General features: G+C 65.0%; 1 protein-coding gene across 2 annotated transcripts in view; it reads right to left on the reverse strand.

The window, feature by feature from the left end:
* Positions 1 to 16,321, reverse strand: part of KIF21B (kinesin family member 21B) — a gene marked incomplete at its 5' end in the record, with an annotated part of 28,290 nt that overhangs the window by 7,219 nt on the left and 4,750 nt on the right. For both annotated transcript variants that reach the window (XM_084302107.1, XM_084302106.1), the window contains 23 exons: positions 167 to 224; positions 504 to 564; positions 754 to 919; positions 1,029 to 1,130; positions 1,622 to 1,816; positions 1,889 to 2,036; positions 2,315 to 2,544; positions 2,909 to 2,977; positions 3,303 to 3,410; positions 3,588 to 3,787; positions 4,274 to 4,465; positions 4,734 to 4,851; positions 5,211 to 5,289; positions 5,538 to 5,744; positions 6,174 to 6,237; positions 6,332 to 6,521; positions 6,985 to 7,180; positions 7,319 to 7,434; positions 7,855 to 8,022; positions 8,345 to 8,479; positions 8,699 to 8,848; positions 9,549 to 9,731; positions 10,003 to 10,225. In XM_084302107.1, the coding sequence (XP_084158233.1) occupies positions 167 to 224; positions 504 to 564; positions 754 to 919; positions 1,029 to 1,130; positions 1,622 to 1,816; positions 1,889 to 2,036; positions 2,315 to 2,544; positions 2,909 to 2,977; positions 3,303 to 3,410; positions 3,588 to 3,787; positions 4,274 to 4,465; positions 4,734 to 4,851; positions 5,211 to 5,289; positions 5,538 to 5,744; positions 6,174 to 6,237; positions 6,332 to 6,521; positions 6,985 to 7,180; positions 7,319 to 7,434; positions 7,855 to 8,022; positions 8,345 to 8,479; positions 8,699 to 8,848; positions 9,549 to 9,731; positions 10,003 to 10,225 (3,358 nt within the window). The remainder of the gene's footprint in view (positions 1 to 166; positions 225 to 503; positions 565 to 753; positions 920 to 1,028; positions 1,131 to 1,621; positions 1,817 to 1,888; positions 2,037 to 2,314; positions 2,545 to 2,908; positions 2,978 to 3,302; positions 3,411 to 3,587; positions 3,788 to 4,273; positions 4,466 to 4,733; positions 4,852 to 5,210; positions 5,290 to 5,537; positions 5,745 to 6,173; positions 6,238 to 6,331; positions 6,522 to 6,984; positions 7,181 to 7,318; positions 7,435 to 7,854; positions 8,023 to 8,344; positions 8,480 to 8,698; positions 8,849 to 9,548; positions 9,732 to 10,002; positions 10,226 to 16,321) is intronic.

The following is a 16,321-nucleotide window of genomic DNA, read 5'->3' on the forward strand; positions in this document are numbered from 1 at the left end:
GGAGGTTATGGAGAGCTGACCCCATCCAGAGCCCAAGCCGTACCCCAAGGCTGGCTCCCCGAGGGCCAGGCTGCAGAGCAGACCCCAAAGCCGAGCCCCACGGCCCTATAAACAACGCCTCCCCCCATCCCTCCTCCCACGGCCGGCGGCAGGAAGGCCAGCTCACCTTGAACTTGAAGTCATCCTGGCTCGCTGAGCCCTTCATGGTGAAAGACTGGGAGAAGCTGCGAGGAGAAGGTGGCAGAGCTGGATCCTCAGGTCTGAACCCCTTTCAGAGAGACTGCTGCAGCCCCCCCAAGACCCCTGAGTCCCTGAGGTCCCCCCCCACTCCCCAGCTCCCTCTCTCCAAAGAGCAACCCCATCTTCGCTCCCACTGGGGGTCTACGAGACATCTGCGCTCCCCAAGGGCTAAGAGCCACAGGAAAGCTCAGGAGGGGACTTCTTCATCAAAACCCACCCGTGAGAGGCCCCGGACATCCCACCCCATGGGGCTGGGTGCTCACCTCCCATCCGAGGCCAGGCTGAACTCGGAGACCTCCTCATCCGTGCTGGTGTAGCCGTTCTCTGCGCACAGGGGAGAGGGCACGTGAGCGGTGTGAGGGGGGCCACGTCCCACCACGTCCCACCAGAACAGCACCAAGGGGCACGACGATGCCAGTGGTGGCACCTCCGGGTGCTCCCTGGCACTGGAGGCCCGGCCTCACCCCACAGAGAGGACCCCAACCCCAAGGGAGGCCCCGGGCTCGTGCCCACCTTGCTGGACGTTGTGGATCAGCGCCTGCAGCTCGGGGTGGGACTCAGCCTTCTCCCGCAGGGCATCCAGGATGAGGTGGTTCTGCGAGGAGCCGGTCACATCCGTCTGCCTCAGGCGCCCCTCCAGCAGCCGGATTTGGGCCTCCTTCTGCGCCACCTGCAGCCCCTGGAGGATGGGGAAAGCCACAGCCACCTCAGCATCATCACGCTGCTCGGGAGAAACCCCCAAGGTGGGGGACGAGACCCCTCCCAAGGAGGCGGCGCGGCGCCCGCACCTTGTCAATGGATGCCTTCAAGAAGTTGTCCAGCAGGAGCCGGGCTTCGGCCAGGGAGCAGGAGCTGATCACCACCGAGGTGTCCGTGGAGTCCAGCTCCTCCTGGGAGGGGAGGAGAGGGAACGGGATGGGACCGGGGAGCATCGCAGCCAGGTAGGGTTGGGTGATGTGGGCACCACGGGTGGCACAGGCACCACGGGTCCTGCACCAGCACCACCCCGTCCTGGCTCATGCCACAATCAGGGACAATTTGGCACAGCCAGGGACAGGCTGGGCACAGCGCAGAGCCTCCAGCCCAGGCTGCAGCCGCTAGAGGGGGCGAGGAGCCGCGCATCTCCCCGCCGTGCTCGGTGCCAAAACCGGACACCAGAACCCGTGGGGTTTCTCTGGGAAAAGAAGCCGGGTTTCCCAGACATTTTCCAGCATCCCACACATGTTTGCAGACGCCCACGGAGACCAGAAACCGGCAACCCCATGGGAAGGCTGCGGCTTTCCCATGTCCTGGGGCAGGATGCTCTGGGGTGCCCGGGTTCCTTCCCCAGCCTGGTGTTCCCCTCGCCTCCCGGGGACCCTCCCGCTCCCTCTGTGCCCACCTTGGTCTCCTCGATCTGCATGATGGTAGCCTGGCAGTCGGAAATGCTGTCGTTGATGTAGTCGATGTTGGCCCCCAGCACCTCGATCTCCTCGTTCAGCTCCTGAAGCCCCTTCTGCTCCTTGGGGCTCTCGGCCTGCAGCTTCGCCCTCTTGCCCAGCAGCGCCTCCTGCAGCAGCGCCAGCTCCTCGCGTTTCTGGGGGAAAAAAGAGGGAGTTTGGCACTGCTGGCACGGCCAACCCTCCGCCCCCAAGCCCACCACCCTCACCTTGATGAGCCGCTCCATGTCGGCCTCCAGGTTGACGATGGTCATCCTCTGCATCACGATGTCGAAGATGCGCCGCTCCAGGGACTGCCACTTGAGGCGGGCGGCCTTGCTGAAGGTCTGGCTCGTCCCCTTCTTGGGGAACTTCTTCCTGCAGCGCGAGGGGACCAGAGGCACGTGGCTGCACCGCCTCTGGAAAGCTGGGCTTTCCCCAAAAGGACGCCCAGGCTCTGGCTGCACCGCTTCTGGATCGCCCAGCTCCGCCACCACCCCTCCCTGATCTTTCCAACGCAGCTCATGTCTCACGTTGGAGGTTTGCCTCCAGCCAAACACACCATAAAAACCCTCCAGCCTCTGCCACCAGCCTAAAACCAGACCCGGGAGCCCCGGGGACACCTCCCCACCCATCCGCACGGCCCCTGCCCTGACCTGGGCGGCCGAGCCCCGTTGGCAGCGGGCGAGGGGTCTCCCAGGAAATTGTTGATTTTCCGATTCCACTGGCGCACGATGCTGGAGACGGAGCGGGCGCCGGATTCGGGCTCGGAGGAGGTGGTGCTGGCCGAGACCTCAGCGCCCGAGTCCAGCATGGGCGGCTTCTGGCTCGTCCTGCCCGCCACCCGGTCCGACATGGGCTTGGCGAGGCGGCGCAGCGCCGACACCTGCCCAAAAGAGGGGCCGAGGGTGTCAGACGGGGTCCCCCACCCCAAACCTGTCGCCAACTCCCTCGGCTCCCCAAAGGGCTGAGAGCAGAGCTCTGGAGCCCCGAAGCCGTTCGCACAGCCCTGCAGACAGCGGGCAGCTCTGCCCCTTCCCCTCACAGCCCTTTTTCTTGGCTCAGCTGCCCCAGGAGATGGGCAGTTCGGTTCCCCCGCTGTCTCCAACCTTCCCCAACCGGGCTCCCCGCAGCCATAAACCCCCTCCCATCCTTTGGGGGTCCCACTCCCAGCCAGTACCGCCTGAGTGAGGCCGTGTCACTGAGCCACAGCTTGGCTGGCACCCCCACAGAGATGCCCCTCCCCTCACCTCCTGGGTTTTCCTCCGCAGCACGATTTCCTGCTGCCGCTTCTGAGACTCCAGAGCCCGGATCTGGAACTGCACGAGAAAGACAGATTTGGCTCCTGATGGGGAAAGGAGAACCGCCCGGACCCCCCAGCGATGGCCACAAACTCCCCCATCACCTCAAGGAGTTGCTTTGGCACAAATGGGGTCACTCCTGATTTTATCAGCCAGCAGGTTCCCAGCCAGGAGTTATTGCTCCAGGTGAGCCCTGCTGGGGGCTGGCACCCCCTAAAGAGGCCACGGGGACAGCAGGGACCCCGAGCATCACCAGCTGGTATTTACGAGCACCTTGGGGTGCCGGAGCAGCACAAACACCCCCTCCCCAGCGCAGGGACATGCAGAAGGGCCGGCTCCTCACCTCCTGGCGCCGCTGCTCCTTCTTGAGCTGCGCGATCTCCCGGTTCCTCTTGGTCTCCGCCAGCCGCCTCCGCTGCTGCTCCTCCCGCATCTGCTTCATCAGCGCAACCTGGGGAGGGGAAAAAACACCGGCACGGCGTGGGCACCCGGCACTCCCAGTAACCAAGGTGACCCCCCCAGGTCCAAAAACCATCCCTCCTGCCCCGAGCAGGGCCAGGATTCAGGCTGGTCCCATGGAAGCCTTCCCGAGGCTGGTCCCAAGGGGGTGCCCTCCGTGCCCGGGTACCTTCGCCTTCTTCATCTCGGCCACCTCCGCCTGCAGCTTCCTCAGCTCGCGCTCGTAGCGGGACTGGTTCTTGAGCAGGCGAGCGTGCTCCTTCTGGGCCGCCTGCAGCTTCTGCAGGTCCCGGTTCATCTCCTTCAGCCGCTTCTCGTAGTCGGCCTTGATCTTGTTGGCTTTCTCCTCCGTGTAGCACTCCATGGTGCCTGGGGGGAGCGCGGGGAGGGTTTGCAAGGCTCGCTGCGCCCTGCCTGCCTTGCCGGAGCCTTCCCTCCACCCGCAAGGGGCTGGGGTCTGTATGGGGTACCCAATGGGGCGATGGGTGGGGGCTGAGCACAGGATGGGGGCTGTGGGGTTGCACGGCAAGGGCTGAGCTGGGAGGAGCTGTGGGTCTGGACCTTCAGCCACAAGCAGTCTTTGGGGTCCCCACATGCCCCGCAGCACCGCAGCTCACCCAGAAAGGGGTGTATGGGACTAGAAGGGGCTTTGCTTCCCTGTCCTCTCCAGCAGCAGTGGGGCCAGGAGCTCTCCAGCTCCCATGGTGAGACACGCACGGCCTCGGGGTCCCAGGGGCAGCAAAGCCGTGCCATTTAGGGCTGCTGGATGCATTGACCCCGAGCCAGGAGGGCAGAAAGTGGGGGACGGGGACCCAAAGCTGCAGGAACAGGGCCCCTGGGGGAGGCGGCTCTCACTGAGGTTCTGCAGGACCCGGTCCCGCTCCAGCTGCGTGTCCCGGATCTTGTTCTGCAGCAGGATCAGCTTCTCCTCGTACTGGTGCTTGAGGGTCTGCAGGCGCCGCTGGCTGTTCTCCAGCTCGTCGATCAGCTTCTGCTTGATCTCGATCTCGCAAGTCAGATCCGCCAGGTCGGCCTGGAAATTCACGGCTGGAGGACGAGGGGGGGAGCAGTCAGGCCAGGAGGGACGGGGACAGCATCACCCCCACAGCCCCCCAGAGCCAGGAGAGAGCTGATGGACCAGGGCACGTTCCTGGGAAGTGGCAGCACTCCTACGAGCCCTGGACACCCCCTGCAGCACCCCTGGGGCTTCTCCAAGCAAGAGAGGAGGTGGCCGGGGGTCCCCGTGGACACCCCCCGTTCCCAGGACTGGAGCTCAGTGCCAGCAGACACCAGCACGCACCCCCCTGCTCTTTACCCTTCTCCTCCGCGTCCGAGTCCGAGTCCACCAGGCTCTCTTCGCTGCCCGAGTCCTCGTCTTCATCCTCGCGCCCATCCTCTTCCTCGCAGCCGCTCTCGTCCTGCTCCTCCTCCTCCTCCTAAGAGCCGAGTGCCTGACCTCAGCTTGCAGCATGGCCTTGCCCTTCCCTCCGCGCTCTCCCCCCTTCCTCCAAACCTGAGCTCACCCCGCAGAAACTCAGCCTCTCCCCGAGGGGCTGCGGCATCATTTCTGGACACCCCCCCCATACACCCCATGGTGAGGAGCAGCTCCGTGCCCCATCCATCCCCGCAGCACCGCATCCCCCAAATCTCCTTCACCTACCTCCACACCAAGCCCCTGACCCCCCCAGACTCCTTGTGAGGCCAGACTGGCCTCTGTCCCCCTCCCAGGGGGGGGCTACGACAGCCCTCTGTGACCACCCCCCCTTTGGCACGAGCATGAAGCCCCCCTCACCTCTTCTCCCTCGTTCTCGTCCGTCTCCTCCCCGTTGTCCTGCAGCTTCGGTCGCTTCTTGAACGCCTCCTTCTCGGGGCTGGGGGAGAGCAGGGGGGGGCTGCTGGGTCCCAGCAAGGGGCAACACCGGGATGGGTCCCCCCAAGCCTCCCTTTGGGAAAATCAGCCCCTGGGTGTCCACGGTGGGCGAAAAGGAGCCGGAGGATGGGGCAGTGCCTGGGGGGGACACCCAGGTGCCCAGGTTTTGTCCGGGTGGCTTTGGGTAGGATGGGGGGAAGCAGCCCCAGGAGGGATGGCAGCCTCGCCTCACACAGCTGCTGCCCTCACCTTTTCCTCCTCTGCCTCCTCTCCTTCTTTTTCAGGCGCTCCAGGTCCTGCTTGGCCCGGCGCAGGACGTCGGACGCCTCCGTCTCCGCGGGGGCAGCCAAACCGGGCACCGGGGACGAGCCCACGGAGTAAGGGGGCCGGGCAGAGACGCGCGAGAGGCTGCGCCGCAAGGACTCGTTCATGGATTCGCTCTCCAGGAGTTTGGTCCTGGGGGAAGGCAGGCACAGGATGCGGTCAAACTGGGGGACGTGCCACCCTCCCCAGGGTTTGGGGTGGTGTGAGGCAGGGACAAGCACCACGGAACCCATCTCAGGCCATAAGGTCGGGATGCTGCAGACAGGGAGCGCCCTGGGGTCACCAATGGACCCGAGTCTGGGGGGCCAGCAGCCCCTGGGGAAGGCCAAGGACTCCCCCCAGCATCTCCCCCATCCATCAGCAGCCACACAAAGGATGATGCTGGCCACAGCAGCACCAAGGCAGCCCCACGGGTCTCAGCTGCTGCCCCATGGGGGTCTAGGAGCCACCCCAAGGATGCTGGAGGCACAGAGCTGGGCACAGCACACGGGCTCAGACCCCACAACGGCACCCACCAGCCCGGGGACCCCGGTGAGCCGAGAGCCCCGGTGCCTGGCTCACCTCAGCTCTTCGATCTCCCGGATGTAATTCTGGATGAGGGCGCCGATGGCTTCGTTACCATCCCCTGCAGGAGGAGCAGAGCCTCGGGTGGGTCACGGGAAGAGCCGTGGCGCGGTCCCGACCCAACCCCAAGGCACCGTGCATGCGCCCAGCCTCACCTGCCTTGGCCAGCATGAGGTTGGCCTCCTGGCTCATCAGCTGGGTGACCCTGTTGTTGATGGCATCGATGGCCTCCTGCATGGCCTTCACCCGCATGCGCAGGGCGCTGTTCTCCTTCTGCAGCATGGCGTTCTCGCGGAAAAGGTCGCTGTAGCCCTCCGAGCCGTCCTCCCCGATGACCCGCTTGCCCTGCGGGGACAGGGGGCAGCCCCTGAGCGCGGGGTGCGCCGGGACACGGGCACCCACACACGTCCACGCAGGGGAAGGGTGAAATCTAAGGACCAGGAAGGGCTGAACCCATCGGGCAGAGGGCGAGAGATGCTCCAAGGCTCTGCTCTGCCTCGGCATCCCTATAAGACTTGCCCGAGGTCCTCCTGTGGCAGGGCAGGAGCTGAGCCATCACCAGCGATGCCAAAGCACCAGCTTCACGATTTCTCAGTGCCACGCCACCTCCCCAACACCCCGGTGCCACCAAGACACAGAACAGAGCTCGGCTGGGTGGTGGGACACCCTCCTTGGGGGAAAGGGCTGGAGACAACCAGGGGAGGGGGCACAGTGGGCAGGAGGGTCTTGCTGGCTAAAATCACCCCGATGCAAGCACGGGGAAGCTCCCGGCTCCATCCCTCCCCACAGCCTTTGCTCGGGCACTCACCGCCTTGTACTCCATCAGCTCCATCTGCAGCCGGGCGATCTCGGCCCGCAGGGCACTGATCTGCTGGCTGGTCTTGTCCTGGTTCACCACCACCTTGTTCTTGATGTTGCGAGCCCGGTTGGCGTACTTGAGGGTGTTCAGGGTCTCCATGAAGTCGCGGTCGGAGGGGCTGACGCAGGCGATCATGATGGTTTGGCTGGGGGAGGCGAGGGCTGGGGTCAGGGGAGATCACGCTCTGCCTGCCACGAGCACCCACCCCATGAAGCCCTTGAGTCCCGAAATACCTCCCCAAGCCCCCCGGACCCTCACCCCGTTTGCAGAGGGACCCCCGTACCTGTTGCCCCCGAGGGAATCCTGCAGCAGGCGGGTGAGCTTGGAGTCCCGGTAGGGGACGTGCACCACCTTCTTGCTCTGGTCTCCCAGGGCGCTGATGACGTTCCCCAGGGCCAGCTGCCAACACCAAGCAAAGCCCCCACCCCAAATTCAGCCCCTGCTGAGAACACAGCCACCCCCACGGCCGGCGTTTGGGGCCTGGGGTGCGTGCTGTGGGGTGCCAGAGCTGGAGGCTTCCCGGGTCAGGCTCAGCGTTTGCCCTCAGAGTGGGTTTTAAGCTCAAATTAGCAGACCTGGAGCTTTTGGGGGCTTGCACCCTTGTGCCCAGCTGGACCCCCACCCCACACCCTCAGAGTAAAGCCGTGCCCTCACCACTGCTCTTTAGGGTCACAGATAATCCAGGGCCAAGCCACGTAACCCACGGCACAGAGAGCACCAACTCAGGAGCTCGGAGCAGCCTCGAGCAGGACCCAAAGGTGCCCCAGGGCCCCCCGCAGCCCCCATCTCCCCCTGCCCCTTGCACGCCCGGGGCCGTACCAGCCCGCAGTTGATGGAGATGCCTTCCTTCGCCCTCTCGCCGGTAGCACCCGTTCGTTTCAGCCTCTCCGAGCCCGCCAGGTCGACGAAATGGAACTTGGCCGTGAGGGTCTCGTACTCGGTGGTGGGCTGGGCTCCGTCCAGGAGGCCGCTCACCTCCCCGTTAACCTGCAGGAAGCACACACAGAGGGGTCACAGCCACGGCCCCCGAGCACCCAGAGACCCTCTCAGCCATCTTCAGCCACCAGCAAAACCCTGAGCACCCACCCTCAGCTCTCAGCCCCTGGAGGATCCCGACAGAAACTTGCTGTGGGTCACCCCGCCCGGCACGGGGCTTCTCATCTCCCACTAAATGTTAATAATTGCAGTAACAGGAGAGAAGCAAAACAAAAACCCAGCTCTCTGCGAGACTTCCAACCCCTGCCCCTTTCCAGGGACCCCCACACAAAGCTGGGGGGGGACACAGACTCCCCAGGCCCCCTTTTCTCACCAGCTCCGGGCGGGCGCAGACCCTCATCTGGCACAGGTGGATGGTGAAGATGGCGTGGGAGCGGGAGCTCTGCACGTTCATCTGGGTGCTGGCAGTGGTGCGGGACAGAGCCCCCTGCTTCAGGCACTGGATCAGCTGCAACGACGCACGGCAGAGAGGAAACAAAACCTTTGGAGCACCCTTTTAGAGATTTAGGACAGCAGCCCTCAGCAGCCCAGCGGGCACCGGGCAGCCCCGACCTCCCCCTGCACCACCCTGAGGCTGCTCTGCTCCGGTCCCTCCTCACCTTGCCCCTCTTGTAGGGCATCCCTGGCTGCGACCCCCCTTCTGCAGCCCCCCCGGTGCCAAACCCACCTCGTCCTGCGAGCTGATGAGCCGCGAGGTGACGCCGGTGGTGTAGATGCTCCCGCTGGCGTCCTCGTGGATTTTGATGTTGGATTTGCGGTGCCGCGCATCGGGGTCGCGGGCGCTGTCAAACAGGTCCAGGATCTCCTCGTTGTAGAGCTGAACGGGGCGAAAGCGGGCAGGGGGGTGAAACGGTGAGCGGGAGGCTGCTGGAGCCTGGCATGGAGGGAGTTCAGGAGCTGCCCTGTGCCCTTCTGCTGCTGCAGTCCCAGAGTTAGGACGGGCGGCGCAGGAGAGCCGGGGGTGCGTGCACGTGGATGCACACGTGTGTGCGCACAGGGAAGGGTGACCAGGAGAGCTGGCGTGCATACAGGTGCAGGAGAGGATGCACAAAGGGTGCACAAACACGTCCAGGAGGTGGTGCAGGGGTGAGTTCGGATCTAGGTACATGATTTCACGTGCCCAGAAGGGATGGGGTGCAGGGGGGCATGCGCCCCGGCCACGCAAGCAGCAGGGCCCCTTGGGTCTCGAGGTCAACTTCACCAGGTGGAAGGGGACACAGGAGGGCAGGGGAGTGCCAGACAAGCAGGGACAACCCCGAGGAGTCAGAGCTGACAACAGTCAGACACCTCAAACAGGAGTGAGAGAGCCCAAAGCACCCCAAACCTCCTGGGGACCAAGGCACAAGCTCCCATCCCTCAGGGGAGCTCCCAAGGAAATGCCACCGCAGTTTGTGGCCACCATGAGGCCAACAGCACCCGGGTGCTTTGGGTCTCCTGCGTGCTGTCACACCTCCAGGAGCTCAGGACAAGGGCAAAGGGACACCCCAGGGTGCCAGCCCAGCCTTGCTGTCACCCACCTCCAGGAACTGGGCGCTGACTTTGAACTCGGGTGCCGCCACGCCTTGGCTCTGTGCCGCCCGCTTGCGCTCCTCGATGCCGCTGAAGAGGTGGCCGATGGCCCGCGGGATGATGCCCTGCTCGTCCTCGGAGATGTTCATGTCGAAGCCCGTCCCCATGGTGTACGTCTTCCCGGCCCCTGTCTGCAAAGGGGACGCAATGGGGGGGCTGCCTGGGTCCTCGACGCCCCCTTGGCTCCCCAAACCCCCCAGACCCCCACACATGCCCCAGCCGTGTCCCCGCCTTCTCCCAGCCCAGCCCCTGCCCCAGCTCCCACCCAGCCCAGGGCCACCTCTGTCCCCTCTGCACCCAGGACCTTTAACACCTGTGCCTTCCCCTAACCTCTGCGAGCACCAGTGGCTCAGGAGAGCCCAAAACCCACAACGGAGCCCAAAAAGAGGGCAGAGCAGGTACCTGGCCGTACGCCAGCACGGTGGCATTGTAGCCCTCGAAGCAGCCTTCGATGAGCTTGCCCACGCACGTGGTGTAGATCTGCTCCTGCCACGTGTCCAGGTCGAAGACGAAGTCGTAGGTGAAGGCTTTGTCCTTCCCCAGCAGCACCTGGGGCTCGCCGGGCGTCACGGAGGTGCAGATGTGACATCCCTCGATCTTCTCTTTGGACAGCTGGGGACGGATCCTGCAGGAGGAGGAAGAGGCTGAGGACAGCCTCGGGGCTCACCCCGCTGCCTGCTCCTGGGGACACCGGCGTGCCCCACGCTGGGGCTGGGGCTGCTCCAGGCAGGTGACAGCAGTGCCACCGCTCGCGGTACGGAGCGCGCAGCTCACAACAGCTTCCCTTGCACCAACAGCTGAATACAGCCCGGTCTCCCACTCCTACACCAGTTTATTCACCATGTCCCCGGCCAGGCAGCAAGCCCCGGGCTGCAGGTAGACACCAATCAATTCCTCGAAGCAGCCCGGAGAGCCAGGGCACAGGCACGGGCACGCCGAGGGGACGCATTGCAGCCAGCCACAGCGTGGGCGCACCCGCTCGGGAGGCAGCGAGATCAAAACTGCACTTAGCAAAGTGACAAAATTAAAAGCACAAAATGAAATGCAAAGCGCAAAACCCGACGAGACGGTGCCAGCACCAAAACCTCCGAGTGGACCCAACCCTCCGCCCAGCCCCGTGCCTGCCCCAGGCTGCAGACGGGACCAGGGCAGCTCCGGCTGCGGGCACGACCAACCCGCCGCGTCCCCACCCGCTGCACCCAACGCCCCCAAAACCCTTGGGGTGCACCACACCGACGTGGATCTACTGCACGAGAGGCGCCGGGGCCGTGCAGCAGCTCCGGGTTTCAGGGGAAGCTGCCGGGTCCCCGGGGACTTGCGGAGAAAGAAGGGAGCGCGGAGCCAAGCGCCCTGGCAAGCGGCTCTCATTAGAGCTAATGACTGCAGAGCTCCCCTCCCTCGGCGCTCCATCAACGCTCCTATTAATTCCTCCCAAGCCCGCAGCGCCCGCAGAGGAGGTTTTGCGGGACGGGGCTCACCAGGAGGGCTGGGGGGGGGCAAAAATCCCCCCGGCGTGGGAGGCGGGTGGGCCGCGAGGCTGCGCAGCAGACGCGTGGGAACAGCGCGGTGTCCGCGGGTATATTTAGCTCAGCAGCCACAATAGAAAGCAGCTTCTGATGTGCTCAGCCCGAGACTCGCTGCCGTCGCCTTCCCCAAGGGCCCAGCCTCCTCCAGGAAAATGAACCCCAGTTTTAATTACTTTCTTTTTTTTTTTTTTTTTTTTTTTTTTGACCCAGATGAAGCCCTCCCCATCCCCAGGCGTGCGCACGGCGACAGCGTCCCCCAGGGAAGGGCAGAGGAACAAGCTGGAAGCAGGGCACTTGTGGAAATTTTTCCCTCTCCAAGAAAGAGCAGAGCAGGGCCTTCAGCAAAATCCTTAATTCTTTTTTTTTAATTGCTCCAAGCAATTAAATACGTGCCTGTGGGTCTGGGAGAGAGGCTGTGCAGAAGTGTTGGGGTGACTGCACATGAGTTTTCCGTAGGATTTTCAGGGACCCACCTGGAGCCTGGTGCACGGGGCTGTTCCAGATCGCCAACACCACCATCTCCCCACCCCTGCTCCCCAAATCTCCCATCCCAACACCCCGGTCCTGAGCACCCGAGCGGGGCCCATCCCTCAGTCCAGCTCCTGCAGCTGTGGGACCTGTGGGGGCTGGAGGGGACCCAGGTGCCCCACAGGAGGGTCCCAACCACAGCGAGGGGCTCAGTCCCCAGGCAACTGGCCAAGAACCACCCGGGTACACCCTGGGGAGCTGCTGCAGACAGCAAATATCAGCCCCCCCATTACAAGAGCAGAGCAGAGGGCAGGGATGAGCACAGCGAGTGCCAGCAGACACAGACGGGGGACGCGGCTGTCACCAGCAGCCCGGCCACCCAGCATCAGGAGATTTATGAGGCCACCAAGACTCACCACAGAGGTGTCCCCAGGCCAGTGCCACCGTCCCAGCTCCCAGGCGTTGGGCAGCCCCAGCTCTCTGCCCCTCGGGGGTCTCAGCCCAGCCCAGCCCTCCCAGGGGGGCATCGCCACGCCAGGCACTGGGCGTGGAGGCACGAGACCTCCTCCTCCCAAGCCCTATGGACCAGCAGAGCCAGCACGGGCTCTCTCCTCGGCCCTACTCTCAGCCCCACCAGGTGCTGCCGGGGGAGCCGGCAGCTTTTTGCCTTGCCCTGCCTCAGTTTCCTTCCTCTGCAACACAGAGCAGCGACCGTGGGGTGCAGGAGGTCACCGTCTGGGTGCGCTCTGCCTCTCCGTGGCCCTGTCCGACCAAAAGGGATGCTCACCACGTCCTGCCCACCCAGCAGAACTGGGGGGGTGCCAGCAGGGCCCACCCTACAGGCTGATGGAGCTGCTCCCTCCCCTACAATCCCAGCAGTGGGATGCAGCCAGGCTGCTCCGCACCCCACTGCCCCGTACAGCTTGTGCCCAGCACCGTGCCCAGCACCGTGCCAAATGTGCCAGGGTGCCCTGCCCCAAGGGGCTGGGACAAGCACAGAGAGCAGAGCCCGGATGATGCCGGTGCAGGCTCCTCCAGCTATTTGGCTGTCCCCCTGCCTGTCCCCAGCTGCTTCGGTGCAAAGCCACCAGCGCGGGGAGGACACAAACTGTCCTGGGGCCCCCAGGGCACCACCAGCCCCATCTCCCTCGTGCCCATGCGGATAAACCGAGGCACGAAGCGCAGAGATGGCTGCAGACGGATGCACAGACATAAGAAGGTACAGGTAGGGGGGGAAATCCCAAACCAGCTCCTTCCCAAAGCAGCAGCACTCGCCGAGGGGATGACAGGCGGCACGGCAGGAGCCCACCCGCTCCGGCATCGGCACGCAGACCCCGCAGCACGGGCGGTGCGACGCCAGGGAAAGCCCGCATCCGCGCGGGGGGACACAAGGGGACACAAAGGCTCAGCGGCAGCACGGAGGGGAGCCTCTCCATCTCTCCTCCCCTTTCCTGCCGGGCTGGCAGGCTGTGAAAGCTCCCGTCTCCATGGCTCGGCTGCCAGGGTGACCGAGCATCTTGGGGAGGAAGCGGAGAAGCGGGGAGCGGGTCCCGCACCCCCAGGGGCAGGGAGCGCCGCGGAGCGCCCCGCGGCACGCACAAAGGTCGGGTTGTTCGGTGCCAGGCTGGGAGCCAAGCCCTGGGCGGGCAGCACGAGGCTGTCAGCTCCCACAGGCAGCCCTCAGGGCCCCCTCCAGCTCTGGAGCAGGAGCAGACCCCATGGGGAGCCCCCCAGCACCTCCAGCCTTGCAGCCAGCGGGGTGGGCTTCGACGCAACGGGAAGGGATCCGTCCCTCCCGCAGCATCGCCCACTTCCAACCGGGGCTGTCCCAGCCCTCGGCACTCCCCAGCAAGGCCAAGCACACGTCCACTCGCCACCAATTCCCAGTCCAGGGCAGCTGCTTCAGACTGGGGGTGCAAGCAGCCCCCCCAGCGCCTCCTGGGCATCCGGGGGTCACCACCACCCTGGCTGCCGCTGCCTCTCGCTGCCTGGTAGAGCCACTCCTGGGCACTGCCCCGGTGCAGCAGGGAGCTCCCACCTCTCCGAGGAGGCTCTGGCAGGCAGCCCTGGCGGCGAGGGCTGGCTCAGGGTGGAGCTGGCAGCCCCGGGGCCAGCCGAGCAGCCTCCGATTTACCTGCACAGACAGTGCCGGGCGAGCCCAAGCAGCTCCTGGCTGCGTTCCCCACGGTGCCTGCGGTCCCCCGGCTCCCATCCCCGCTCCCGTCCCTGCTCCCAGGCTCTTTCTGACCACCAGCAGCACCAGGGATAGGTCAGAGCGAAGACCCCCCGTGGTTTTCCCACATCCCCAGGCCAGCACAGAACAGGATCTGTCCCCCCTCCCCCAGGACCTGTCCCCGTCCCCAGAGGACGAGCCCCCAGCCAGGTCCCCGCGTGCCCAGAGCCGGCTGGTGGCACGCAGGTTGCTCCGGACCCAAATCAAGACAAAGTCGAGCATTTAATTACGGCGGCAGGGAAGCAGCTCGGCAATCAGAGAAAATTGAATAAGGCTCCCCTGGGACTGCCAGGTCTGGTCGGAAAACGCTTAGATTAAGAGATATAGCGGGGCATTTCCTAGCGGCAGCCAGCACAACACGGGCGAGCGCTGGGCTCAGCCTGCCTCCGTGCCGGCTGAGCACCGAGGGCACAGCAGGTCCCTGTGGGGCAAACCCCGCTGCCTTCAACCCCAGAGCCCCCCGGGCCTCCTAATCCTCCTGCTCCAGGCTTTCCCAGGCTTAGGGAAACCTTTAAATCAGGCCTTGGCAGCCGCCATGTGTTGCTCATTAGCTCTGGCAGGAGCACACCGGCCCCGAGCCGCGCCATCTGCTCCGCACCGAGACCCACCAAGGGCCAGGGGACGTGCGGCCCGCACGGGGACCTGGCACCCAGCAGACCCCAGCCCACGGCTGCAGGCAGGGCTCGGCAGGGCTCGGGGGGAGCAGGGGATGGCGTTTTTCCCAGCGCATCGCCTGGAGGGCAGCGGGAGCACCGAGTTCGCAGTGCCTCCGGGCTCCTCCTCCATCCCAAAGGCGCTGGGGATCCCAAAAGCTCCTTGCTGGACCTGCCTGGAGAATGGCTGGGAGATGCCACGAGGACGTTTGCGGATGGCAGACCGGGGGCAGTCACACACAAAGGGCCCCAAAACCCTGGGGTGGGCAGCGCAAGGAGCACACGTGAAGCGACCAAGGCGCAGGGCACCGCGCGGCCCCGTCCGCTCCAAGCACACGGGAATGGCACGGGCAGGCTGAGAAAGCTCCAAAACCACCAGGAACAAAGCTGGGCCCACACTGGGGATGGCACCAGGCTCCTCATGGCCCCGTGTTCCCTTCTGGAAGGTCCAGCATGAAATATGGATGAGCAGAGGCTGCAGCCCCACAGCCCGGGGGATGCCCTCCTGCTAACAGGGGCTTGCTCAGAGGGAACGCGGCCACCCTCATGCCCCTGGGGGATTTTCTCTGCCCCTTTCCCCTCCAGCACAAGCAAAAAGTCGGCTGCACCCATGCAGGTGGCACATGCCTTGGTCACCCAGGGGCTCCCCTAGGACATGAAGGGGTTGCAGACCCGGAGCCCACCCTAAATAGCCCCAATTGTGGGGTGATGGGCACAACACCACCCACGCTGCTCCTGGGCTCCTCCACCCCATCACCCGCACTCTGTATCAGGTCTGGGTCACACACAAGAACCAGAACCCCAAATCCACTCTTTTCCCAGCCTTTTTTCCCCCAACACGAGCCCCTTCCTCCTTTCCCAGCACTGCTCACCTCCCGGAGCACAGCGGGGATGGAGGCGACCCCCTCGAGCTGCCCCCAAGCGACACGCACCCAGGGCGAGCTCTGGCAGTAGGTGATGGCGTTTTCACCCTTCAGCAGCAGGAACCTCACAACTTCTGGCCAAGGGCACGGTGAACGGCCCCACCACGTCCCACCCTGCCCACAGAACCCCTCAACCCCCCCTGTCCTGTGCTCGAGAGCCCCCGGGGGCTGCTCTCACACCCAGGTCCTTCGGCTCGGGCACTCGCACGTGCGCCAGGTTGGGGAGGGAAGAGCCGAGAGCATTCGGGTGGCTTTGGCCCTGGTGTTTCTGATCAGGCAGCACCAGGGAAGGGGCTGAGAGCCTGTGGGGTCCTGACTGCTGTGGGTGGGGGCAGGAGGACACTGATAAAGCCTTTCACCCCCCCGGGAAGGCTGGGTTGGCACGGCGCTGCCCCAGGACACATCGGCACCAGTCTCCGGGCTGTTTGCAAGAACAAACCCTGAGCTTGGGGAGGGGAGCAGGGCACCGAGCACCCCCCCCCCGGCACCCACCGAGCCCTGGGCATGAAGAGCAGCCAGGCAGGACCCCCCCCAAGGGGTTACACAGGTTATAGGGCCAGGCTCAGCTCTCCACGCGATCCAGCACACCCCGAGCCCGCCGGCTGTTTAACCCAGCAGCTGGGGACTGTTTTGACAGCCTCCAGCAGGAAAAAACCCTCCTGGGACCACCGGGGCCAGCCCCCGCAGCAGGAACAGCACAACACCGGGGAGGGGGGGCCGGGGCAGACCCCTCGATCAGCACGGGCTCGGTGGGGGTATCGCCTTCCCTCTCCGGGGCCGGGGCCGTGTTCCTGACAGCTTTGTTTGGAGCTTCACCTCCTGCAAACCGCCCTCATTCAGAGCCTCGTCTCCTGCCCCTCAAATTTCGCTCCTGGTGCATTGAAGGCACCGCGAGCCCCCGGTTCCTGGTTCTTCGTG

The sequence above is a fragment of the Netta rufina genome (genome assembly GCF_964035555.1).
Source record: "Netta rufina genome assembly, chromosome: 26".
Lineage (NCBI taxonomy): Eukaryota > Metazoa > Chordata > Aves > Anseriformes > Anatidae > Netta > Netta rufina.